General features: G+C 36.3%; 5 protein-coding genes across 5 annotated transcripts; 4 read left to right on the forward strand and 1 right to left on the reverse strand.

The window, feature by feature from the left end:
• Window positions 1–1,495: 1,495 nt before the first annotated feature.
• Window positions 1,496–2,413, forward strand: EIN_227880 (hypothetical protein; the record flags this gene model as incomplete). The annotated part of the gene is made up of 1 exon (XM_004255078.1): window positions 1,496–2,413. The coding sequence occupies one exon, from the start codon at window positions 1,496–1,498 to the stop codon at window positions 2,411–2,413; it is 918 nt and encodes a 305-aa protein (XP_004255126.1).
• A 163-nt stretch (window positions 2,414–2,576) lies between these two features.
• On the reverse strand, window positions 2,577–3,191 carry EIN_227890 (hypothetical protein; the record flags this gene model as incomplete). Its single annotated transcript, XM_004255079.1, has 1 exon — window positions 2,577–3,191. One exon carries the CDS (start codon window positions 3,189–3,191, stop codon window positions 2,577–2,579), a length of 615 nt encoding a protein of 204 aa, XP_004255127.1.
• A 393-nt stretch (window positions 3,192–3,584) lies between these two features.
• On the forward strand, window positions 3,585–3,943 carry EIN_227900 (hypothetical protein; the record flags this gene model as incomplete). The annotated part of the gene is made up of 2 exons (XM_004255080.1): window positions 3,585–3,636; window positions 3,693–3,943. 2 exons carry the CDS (start codon window positions 3,585–3,587, stop codon window positions 3,941–3,943), a joined length of 303 nt encoding a protein of 100 aa, XP_004255128.1.
• A 217-nt stretch (window positions 3,944–4,160) lies between these two features.
• On the forward strand, window positions 4,161–4,469 carry EIN_227910 (hypothetical protein; the record flags this gene model as incomplete). The annotated part of the gene is made up of 1 exon (XM_004255081.1): window positions 4,161–4,469. The coding sequence occupies one exon, from the start codon at window positions 4,161–4,163 to the stop codon at window positions 4,467–4,469; it is 309 nt and encodes a 102-aa protein (XP_004255129.1).
• A 476-nt stretch (window positions 4,470–4,945) lies between these two features.
• EIN_227920 (hypothetical protein) lies at window positions 4,946–11,335 on the forward strand (the record flags this gene model as incomplete). The annotated part of the gene is made up of 1 exon (XM_004255082.1): window positions 4,946–11,335. The coding sequence occupies one exon, from the start codon at window positions 4,946–4,948 to the stop codon at window positions 11,333–11,335; it is 6,390 nt and encodes a 2,129-aa protein (XP_004255130.1).
• Between the last annotated feature and the right edge of the window lie 654 nt (window positions 11,336–11,989).

Consider the following 11,989-nt stretch of genomic DNA (forward strand, 5'->3'; position numbering starts at 1 on the left):
AGTAAAAATACATTTTATTAATTAAGCTTTTTTCGGCGTTTTAATTTTCAAAAGTTATAGTTTTTTTTAGTTTCTTTTACTTTATTTATAGAATTATTTAGAATATTGGCACAATGATTTTGCACTACAAAATCAGGATTGTTCTCCCATATTTGGATGTCATTTATTACTTAAATAAAACCAATTATTACAAATACTCCCCATTTTGTGGGGACATAATCTACAATTATTATCTTTTTTTGATATTTGTATCTTCTTCTTTGCTATATATAAATACATGTTTTACTATTTTAATACCTATCTTGTATTCTATTTAATTTGAATAAAATTTTTACACAAATTTGTATTACAATTCATTTTATTAAAGTTTGTCGAAACTCATTCTTCTTAATTAAAATATATTAATTTATATAATATTATATATTATTATTTAAAAAACAACCAAAAACTTTAGTTTTTATAATTATTACAAATGTGGTACCAAGGTTTCGACCAATAATTAATAATATTTATACAATCATTAAAACTATATTTGAAAAGTTGTATTTGGAATATTTTTTAAAAATAAATATAGAAACTCGTTCATTACTATTTAAATAGTATTTAAATAATAAGTTGAAACCTTGGTACTCTTCGAAACTTTAGTCCCAAATTTGTATTAATAATTAAATTTTGTCATGATAATTAAAATATATTGTAAAAAAACAACAAATTTTATATTTTAATTAAATTGTACATTATTTATAAAATTTGTCATTGTTGTTTTGATAAATAACAATTATGATTTTGGACATATAAATTACGCTGTAATCAAAATGAATATGTTTAATAATCAACTGAACTTATCTGAGAGATACCAAAGTATTTAAGTTCAGTTTCAAATAATAAAAAATATTAAAAATTGAATAATTCAACACACGAAATGTTTTCATTTACAATGTTTGTTAATTTTATTAAAAATACTTACTCTTTTGAGCTACATATGAGGCAGTTTAAATAATAAACGAATACTTCCATTATTTGATCAAAAAAATGACAACTAAAATTGAAAAATAAAAAATGGCTAACATTATGTTATGATTATCATTAAAGTTGACCAAGGAATGATTTAATATTTTGTTTTTGGTCTCAAAAAATGTATGTTTTTATACAAGTGATTATTGTTTTGAAGAGTTGATAAACTCAATCAAATTAATTTAATGAATCTGATTGCATTTTATTATTATTGATACAAATCATATAGTTTGTATTTTCTAGGTTCAAGTCATTCAGCTATGATGTATTTATTTATGAAAAAAAACTTGTACTTTTTTGTAATAAAAATACTAAAGAACAAATCAATACTAAAATTATTTGCTTCAAAAACTACTGCATAAGTTTTTATTTTTTCCGATTTTAAAGTATAAGTAACGTAAATTAAATAAATACATATTTGTATGAAAATGAAAATTGGTATTAACAAACTAATTAAACTTCAACTCATAATGCTATACAAATGCTATCGCAAGAAAATGTATTTAGACTTGCATCAAAATGCGAATTTCCAACACCCGAACTTTCAGCGAGTACATCTCTGGCGATCTGTAGTCTTGTTGGAATGAACTTTGTTCCAATCATATCAAACAACCAATTTTTCTTTCATCGGCTCGAGTCGAAAAACATTCTCACAATCATTTCGTATTCATACAAAACCGGCTTTTCCATAACAGCAAAGGTATGCAATAACTCTGGGTGTTTACAACTCAATTCAGTAACAGTGGCAAACCCTTTTTCTAATTTCAAAGAACAAGTCATTTCCATCATCAACTTCTTATTAAGTCCATACATCTCTCCTCCACACCCCAATCACTCCACAAATAGTTCCGAAGTTATTCAAAAATCTTCCAATAATCAACAACAGCAAACACTAGAACAACAAAAAGTTGAGAAAATTGACACTCCAAACATAATTAAACATCCAGACACAACATTAAAACCAAATGAAAAACCACTTGTTTCAAAATTCGAAAATGAAATACCTTTTATACTTCCCAAAATATCGGACGACGATGAACCCATCAAAAAAGGACCTCAAGAGGACGTCGGTCCTTCTTCTATTTTTACTTTTAGTGACTTGGACGAACTTCCTGTGTTACGTTCGAAATTACCTGTCGTGACGAAATTACCGCCACCAGAAAAGCAACAACCAAAAACTCAAAAGAAGTCTAAACAACGTGGACAAACACCACCAAGACAAGAAAGTAGTCACACCTTCACTTCTTTTCGTCATCAAGACATTAAACAGATTCCAACTGCTGCAAAGAACTCCGACAAGCTCTTCCAGCAATTTAGTTCAACAGAGCCGCACTCTGATACATCTGATCAAAGCACGGCACCACCGTCTTTGGTATCCTCTTCGCCAATTGGAGTATGATATTGGCAACTCAAGTGACAACACTTAATGTTGTTAAGGGAATTACTTTAATCAAATTCTCTATTTATGTTACAAACGAAAAAACGGGTGCATTACAAGAGAGGACAGAGTATACAAAAATCAACTTAAAGACTTGGAATTGTATTTAAAATATAGGACCTGTTTATTGTGAGGCATTCTCATCAGTGGGTCCCGTGGGCTGTTCTGCAGCTGGTGGAGGGACGTCCGACTTTGCGGAGATTTCCTTTGCCTTGTTTTGTTTTGCTTGTTCTTGATACTTTTCTTTATCGGTCTCCGGCAAATCTTTCCACATCTGTGATAATGTCGACATCCCCTTTCCACGACTGCCTTTCTCTCTCACGTTCTCTCTATGATCTTTACAAAAGAGAAGGAATGGATTATACTCGGCTCTGTTTTGAGCAAATTCGCTCTTTCCTTGTCTTCTTTTCTTTCCCATAGCATTGCCTAACATGATGTCTTGAACTACAGCAGCCCTTCTAAAAGTCTCTCGGATATCTTCACTTTCACTGGCCCACATCTGTTCGGCCTTTTCATTTGCTTCGTCGACTTCATATTCTTTTGTTTTCACCATCTCTTTCGCACGCCAGTATATGTACACAGCATGGGACAACTCTTCAATCTCTTCAGTGTACATTGAAGGCTTACGCTTTCGCTCTTTCATTTCTTGTTCAACGGGTGGCACTGTGTTCATCGGGTTGTTGAGCTGTTCTTGTTCATAAACGGCATTAATCATATAGTTTGTTGGATAGCTTTCCATCTCTTGCGCGCTCTAGTATAAAACCTAGTTCTTTTTCTATACCTAAATTCTTTTTTGTGAAAACCAAAATATGGCGCTTTTGTCTTTCATTTATAACTTTTTTATATCATTTTTACTATAATTCTATAGTATCTTGAAATAATAGTTTTACTATTAGGGTTAGTTTTTCTCTTTTTGCAAATTTTATCACTGTGTTTTATCTTTTCTTAACTTTTCTCATTTCAAAGTTATCTCAAATCAATTTTAGTTATTCAAAATGTGTTATATATAACAAAAAAATAAATTTTAAAATGTTATGTATAACATTTATAATACCAAAAGAAAAACAGAAATCAGGTGGATGTTGAGAAGACGAGAAAAACAGAAAACAAAAACTCGGAACTTTAAACAGAAATGGTTAAGTGCAGTCCAGCGATACTCAAGAAGTGCATTCCGAATCTCCTTTGTTTGTTAATGGGACGTACAGTGCTGATATATGAGTGACATAGAAATAACGATTAGGTTCCCTTTTCTGTACATTTTTCTCGATTTGGGGAACGCTGTTCCTTGTTGTGATTCTTGCGACGTGTGACAACTACCCAGTCAAGAAGGGGAAACTTCTTGACTTTACCGCAGACGATTTTGTGACACTAAGAATTCAGACTGGTATTGCTGCAGGATTTTATCTTCTTTTTGTGATCGGATGTGGAATTTGGTCTGGGATTCAAATCTTTAAGAAGATCAAGACTGGGAATAAGGTCGAGTATTATTGATTCCTCTTGTTGTGATTTGTTTATTATTGGTTCTTTAATTAATTATTTAATTAACTATAATGCTATACCGTCCAAATACAATTTAAAGAGCATTGCTATTAGGAACTCAATGAAAAATAAAATCGATCGATATTATTACATTATATCAATTGTAATATTCATTTAACCTAGACAACTATCTGATATATAAAATTAAGGGTTGGAACTCACCTTGACAATGCCAAAAATCAAGCCGAAGAACCACCACCAGAAACTAAGCAAAAAACACTCGATCGAAAAGAAGATAGGTCAACACAACCAAAAGATGCGAAGACTCGCCAAAAAGTTCCCAGAAATTCGTCGTAAGATCAAGACCGACCCAGGAGTGCCTCATCTGTGCGCTTTGAAGGAACAACTCGTCGAGAAGTACGAAAACGCTTTGAAGAGAAAAGTCGAAGCTAAGGAACAAGCGCGTGAGGCAGCTAAAGCAAAGAAATTGGCGGCAAAGGGTGTGACGCCTGCCACTAATAACACAGAAAAAAAATAAATATTGAATGGTTTTTGTTGTCAGAGTTATTTTAACAAATTCTATAAATAAATAGTTATTTTACTATAAAATGTTCTTTCGTAATATCTATTATAATTATAGTTTTATTGTAACTTTATTATAACTTAAAGTCACAAAGAATTTATAAAGAATTTTAACTAAAGAATATTATTTCTTTATTATAAAATATATTAGAAAGTATAATCTGAATACCGATAAGTGTTTTCTAGACTTATAAGTTTCAATTAGAATAAAAGAATTAACACTTGATAATTCTTTGTCAAATGAACGATAAAAAAGAGACTCGATTTTTGCTTTAATTCGGGTCAAATATTACAATTAGTAAAACGTTTTTTTCAAAGGAAAATTTGAAGAATAGTTTGTGTGAAAATGATAAAAAAACGGGCAAAATCAACTTGAAAAACTCTTTGAGCTAAAAAGCTTAAAAATAACTCGAAGAAACTCGAAAAATAAAAATGTCGCGACCAAACACGGGGTTCCAACAGATGGCCGATTCATGGGATGACGACTTCATCACACCTAACCAGAACCCACCCAAAGCGACAACAACACAACAACAAACAACCACTCAAGTTGATGATTGGGATGCTGCTTTCGATTTTCAAGACCCAACAACTAATGTCAAACAAAATCAAAAACAAAGCGAAAAAGTTCCACCAAAGACTTCATTGAAGAATAATGTAAAACAACTTCCAACACATAATGGGGCTCTTTTAACTAATAAAACAGAAGACTGGGACGCAGACTTTGGACTTCCTAATACGTTAAACTCCTCAAACCAGAAGTCGCCAAAGTCACCAAGTCAAGGAAAGTCAGTGGCACAACACGCAGATAGTTGGGACGTCGACTTTAACTTGACGGATATCAACCCTTCAACCAACGACGGTAAAAACTCAAAATCGCCACTTTTGGCAAAACAAGAGGGGAAGGGGAAACTCCAACCCAAAACTCCAATACAAGAAACAAAGGAGGAAAATTGGGACGACGACTTTACTGTTCAACCCATAACACAAAAAGATACACAACCCCAACACAAGGAAGCTTCTGAGAGTCAACAAACGGGGAGTATTTTATCGAGTTTGACAGTTGCGAATTTGAATCAAAAGCCGGACGACTGGGAAAACGACTTTGGAGGGTTTGAGACGGCGGAGCCCAAACGGAAAGTTCTTGACATGAAAGTGAAGAGTAAAACCAACAAAAAGAAGCGACGGACGTTAACAAAAGACACACCAAAGAAGGGAGAGGGTTTAACAAAGTCTGCTATCCCGTCGTTAAAGTTTTCGACGCGAGCGGAAGAGAAAAAGGATGAAGACGATTGGGGAGACGACTTTACACTCTCTCCACGAAAGACGGAAGAGAAACACGAGGAAGAAGGACTTCTTGAGAAGAAGACTCCACGCAAGTCGAAACGCAAAACAATTAAAAAGTCTCCTCGTGAGAAATGGGATGACGCGTTTTCGGCTATGAATAAAGAAGGCGAGAGTTGGGACGCAGAGTTTGGTGACGCCACTGCGAAGAAACAAGTGCCACAAATGTCTCCAATGAAAGAGCAATTTCCCGTGTTGAAGATGGCGAAAGAGATTTTAGAACATTTTCCAGATATCACACTCACATTCTACCAAGACATGGAGTTCGACACATACGAAGAACTTTGCGAAGAAAACAAAGGAAATGTGGAGAACCCCACAACATCAATGATCCTCAAATTTTGGAAGGAGGCGTGCGAGTTTGCCAAAAATGGCGACTTTGATGAAGCGGCAAATAAATTTCTTCCAATAGTCAGTGAGTGCATTCAACCATCCCTCCCCGTATCGGATTTGTTCAAATTAAGAGTGTTTTACCAGGCGTTTGTTGTGTTCAAAATAGTTGGCGATAAGAGCAAAGCATTTCAAATGCTCGAATTGGCATTCACTATGTATTCAACCATTTTGGATCCCCCAAACGATGCTTGTTTTTCAAGACTCTCCGCGAAACTTAATTGCGATGTCTTGGAAGCATTTAAAGACGACCAATTCATGGCTAAAGTGAACAAACTGTTTGATGCAATCAACGGATTTCTGTTCCCGCTCCACCCATTCACCGCTCCACCACATTATGTGTACCCGTGGAGAATCGTTGGGGAACTAATTGCACAACTCAGTTACGAACTTGCATTCCACAGATGCTTGTTTGAGGGTATTACCGATGTTCTATTTGAAAAGGTAAAGGCGATCAGTGCAATGTTTCCATCGCAAAAGACACTTGATTACATGAAGAAGTACAATCAACAAGTCGAACTCCAACGAGTAGAAGCCGCAGAAAAGGAAAAGGAAAATATGAAGAACAAGGTGATTACCGTGAAGAACAGCCCAGCAAAGACAGACACAAATAAGGAGTCTAAAACAGCCACTGTCGATGTCGGTGATGACGAAGACTGGGACAAGGAATTTGGATTTGACCAACCTCCCCAGACGGAAAAGAAGGTGATGACATTCTTCAGCTCATTTAAAGAGGAGATAATGGACGAAAACCCTCCCGAAGAGTGTCGGTTGGTTGAAATTGTGAACAATCAGAATGTTGTTGAAGTTGGTCTTCCAAGTCCGTTTGATGTGTTTGATAAGAAGATGAATGTTAAAATGAAAGAAAGAGATCTGATGCAATTTATGAATAAGACAATGGACGACATCAAAGAGAAGACGTGTTGGGAGATCATGAATTTGCCGTTGGACAATAACATCAACGATCGGGTGATGGACAAGATCACAAAGAAGAAGGACGTTAAAGTGATGATCACTGCGTCGTTCCGATTTTGTATGTATTTGCAACAACAGAAAAAGGTGTTTGATGAGTACCTTCCTGCTTTTGGGTTTATCGAGTGTGAATTGTTTCGCATGTACTTTGACTTGAACACGATATCTACAATAGAAATTCTCCAAATTGTGAACATTTGTTATTCTCTTGGAGAGGCACAAACGAAAACAGTTGCGACAAACTGTTTTACGGGGAACGGAATGCTGATTTACCAAATTATGATGAGGGGATATGACTTCCACTTGAGAACTTCAAAATGCGTGAGAGGAAATTGGTCCGATGACGAGTACTTGGAATTTATTGATAAAGAAGCTGAGACGATCGACTTGAAAAGCTTTGACCCACTGACTAACATATACACCTCGTGGGTACTTTGTGATGCAATTTTACTTGAATTGGGATATTCTCCTGTTACATTTACAAAACTTGCTGGAGAAGATAGAGCCTTTGACGCCGATAGAAAGTACTTAAATGGATGTCTTGAGAAGTTAAAAGAAGTGTATCCGAAAATGGAAACGAACTTCTTTAAGGCACGAGTTGCATTTGTTCTTGGTGTTTTGTTTAATCATTTTGAGGATTATGGGAATGCAGAAAGCACGTTATTTGACGCGTTTTATATACTTCGAAGTGAAGATTGGTATATGCACTTATTGATGACACCGTTGGGTATCAGTACATGTGCATTACTTACACAAGTTAGTGTCACTACAAAGAAGACTGAATACTGTAAGTGTCTTGTTGGCGTCGTCTTCTTCTTGGCGCCATATGTCAGTAACATTGATATATACTCCACTGTAAAAAATGTTGGGATCTTAGCAACACGAGTTGGTGAGGAGAAAGGTGCCATTGAAATGTTTAAGTGGCTGATAGAAATGTATTACAAAGAAGAGAAATACAACGAGTTTTTATATACCGTTGCTATGTTGGCTGATATCTACATCTCCATTGGATTATATGATAGTGCGTATCAACTCCTTTCACTCAAGTTTGTACCAGTTAAACAATTGAATGACTCGAATATTTCTGCCCTTCCATTGTACCACCAAAATATGCAACACCTTGCGGAGATATTCTTGAGCGTTGGCGATGATATGCATGTTACTAAGACTCTCGAATTCTTTAAGAAGATCAACGTCCCAAGACCCAAAGAAGTTGAACTACAAGTGATGATTGCAGATATGTACTCTCGTCGTGGGTGGTGTGAAGACTGCCTCAAAGCATTGAGCGGAATACAAATAAGCGAGTTTGGAATAGCAGATAGGACACACCGAACTGAAATTGGCGTGAATGTGTGTAAAATCATAGCTACATGTTATAGAAAGAATGGACAGTTTCATCGCGCGATGTCGTTGATTGACTACGCACTCAATTTATGTGAAAGTAACGACTACAGGCTTGTTGGGTCACTCTTTTTCTTTAGAGGGCAATTGCTGAACGATGTCTTAAGTAACACTGTTCAAACGTACCCAAGCGTTTTACGAGATGACGAAGGCGTTGACCCGTTTTTGAACTTCTTTTTTGAAGAGGGAGGGAAGCGTGTGAAAGATGAGAAGGTGATGTTTGAAGGTGAGTGGCAAGTAGTGCAAGAAGCGTTGTATTCCTTTGGGAAATCATTAGATATATTTACGATGTTAGTTGACGAAGGCAATTTGGCAATCACTCGAATGATGCTTGCTCAGACTAGAACATTGTATTTACTTCGAACTCCAGACTATTCGGAAGGATATTCATTCTTATCGACGGCGAAATTGGACTATTTTGAGGGGACTCATTTCATTAAAAGATGGGCAGATATTTTGAAGATCAAAACGACGACAACGAAACCTACAAATTTTGTCATTGATATTGAAGACGCCCGGAAGTTTGCGTACGATGCAATGAAAGCGTTCACACAAGTCTTTGATATTTGGAATATCATACCGTCGTATATCACAATGGCTGAAGTCCAATTCTTGAGAGAAAAACGACAAGAGTCGTACGCCCATTTGCAACTTGCGGTGCAAACCCTTTACGCGTTGGTCTTTGATGGGTCTCGAGATGTTGGACCGAACGTCCCGACAAATTACATTGATGATTTGTTTGAGATGGTTGCAAGAATCGTGAGACTTATGATCCTCTTTGGAAAGGATACAATCAACTCGAATTTTGTGATCATAGACACATACTTGATGTTACAGAACGCAAGAATGAGAGCAGGAAGAAGGAAAAATGAGTTCACTGATTTCACAACAGAGTCACATTCATTGATGACAGAGACTATTTCAAAGAAAGATTTGAAGTTGGAAATGGTGTCTGAGAAGGACTTGTTAATGGAGTTATTGATACGAATGAGTAAGAAGGTAGATAAGAGGGTTGGTTCATATGAGGCTCATGCGACGGAGGCGTTTGCCCTCTTTTCGCAACTTTTGTATTCCAAAATCGTTTCCATCAAGTTGAACATCACACGATACGCAAATTCACAAATCACGAAGAGTGCGTTGCTTGAAGCTAACAAACAACTGACAAAGAACATGTTGGAGATGGTCAAAAATACGCACTTTTTGTACTCGTTTGAACTTCCCCCACTCGGAATCACTCGACAGATTAAACCCAAGTCCGAGATACTTCCAATCTTCTCGCAACAAACAACAGCGCAACCCGTTTCGCTAATGTCGTCGACAATGCAATTTAAGTCGATGCATCTCTTTATGATACTTCAAGTCTTGGGATCGATTGTGTTCTACCATTCATCTGGAGAAATGTGTGTTTGTCAGTTTGGCGTGTTGTCACCAATACAAACAACGATCACAATGGTTGGTATTAAAATAGCAACAAGCATGAATGACAATGGGTATGGGTTGTACGTCATTTCACCAAGCATCACCGTTTCACAGTTACTCGTTTTCTTGTCCCAGAATGCAGATACCGATAAAAAGTCGCGCAAGACGTCATTTGGGTCACTGAAAGTGGGGAAAGGGCAGTGCAAATTTATAGACACGGACATTATGTTCCAAAAGGAAGTCGACAAGATGCTTAAGAAGAAGAAAGGAGTCAGTTTCTTATCAGCGTTGTGCTTGTCGAAAAGTATGAAGCCGTGTGACATGTTGAATGAAGAGCTGACAGTCATGAGTTTGCTGTCGCAGCGGGAGATGGAAGAGACGAAGTTCAATGGACATTTGAAAGACTTCCCACAGAACCCTTTCACACTATATATCATCCCACGACCGGCTATTGTCAACTTGCGTAGTGTTGTGAAACGACAAACTATCACTATGGACGCATTCCTTATGAATTACTTTGCGTACAACATCAATAGAAACTTGAACAGATCATGCGAATCGATAGCACAAGTTAAAAAGAAGATGGAGGAGATCTTTAGATCTCTCGATCTTTTCAAGGACAAGAAAGCGAGCAAATTGATTGTGAGCCCAACTCTGAATATAGTTCCATGGGAATTATTGGAACCATTCAAAGACTGCGTGAGGTATTTCTCTTATGCGTCTTCAGAAAAAGTTGAGAATGTAGCTGTGAAGTCGACAAAGGCGCCGCCACTGTTTTTGTTCTTGAAGTGCATCTGTAACGATTTGCAAACGGAGGATCTGATCAAACAAATGTTGATTAAAGAAACCAATTTGTCACTGTGTTACATGGACGGATTCCCTTCTCGATCGACACAAACAGTTTCACAAGGTTTCTTCACAAATTCTGCGATGAAAACGTTATCAAGTAGTTACCCTGCCGTATTCAAATTGGTCGACATTCATCAGAGCAAATCATACTTTGAACAACTCAAAGAGTACATCTTGGACAACAGAGATTACGTGGTCATCATATCAGAAGCAGATTTATTGGAATGCACCGACTTGCTGTGGTTCATTGCAAATCAGACTAACTTCGGGATCCTTTCGATCTCAAAGTTGAAGCACAGGAAACTCAACGATGTCACTTTGAAGATGGAGAAACGAGAAATGGCGGAAGACAACCAAAAGTACGTGTTCGTCAAACAGATCCAGTCCGACTTGACTGGAAAGACGTTCAACTGTTCCGCCCTGTTCAACGTCAAATCGTTAGATTAATTGTTATGTGTTTTTGATTTTCTGTTATATAAAATGTTATATAAAATGGATTTATTGTTTTTAAAATTGCAAACAAACTTGAAAAATGAATGAGGAAAGTCATACCAATGTTTCTTGTTTATTTCTTGTGTGTTTCTTTTGCTGTCGCGACAGATGACAGAAGTATGAACGACACGAATTTGACGTCCTCTGCTGTTATTTCAAGTTATTCCATACCATCCAATAGTTCATCAAGTGAAAATTATTACACGACGATGGGGTATGTTGGTGCGTTTGTGGTCATTGCCATATCACTTATACTTGCAATTGTGTTGTTTGGGTTAGTTGTGTTGTGTCATTGTTTTGGTACTAATTTTCGCAATGAGTGAATGAATCAAGCGCATTATACAGTATCAGAATTTGGTGTGATAATAATAAAACAATCACTTAGAAGGTTTAGGTTTTCTGGGCTTTTTTTCTTGAATGTGTTTCTTCAACTCAGAAGTCTTAAGACACGGCGAGTTCTTAAACATCTCCGGAAGGACAAGAAAACGGATTTGATTCCTCTCAGAAATATATTCCAATCGCTTTTACTCCATCTTTGCTGTACTGTACATCCTTTGATAGTCATCGTCTCATATATTTATTATATATGTATATATATATATATATATA

The sequence above is a fragment of the Entamoeba invadens genome (assembly GCF_000330505.1).
Source record: "Entamoeba invadens IP1 unplaced genomic scaffold scaff_1105074725849, whole genome shotgun sequence".
Taxonomy (NCBI): Eukaryota; Evosea; order Mastigamoebida; family Endamoebidae; genus Entamoeba; species Entamoeba invadens.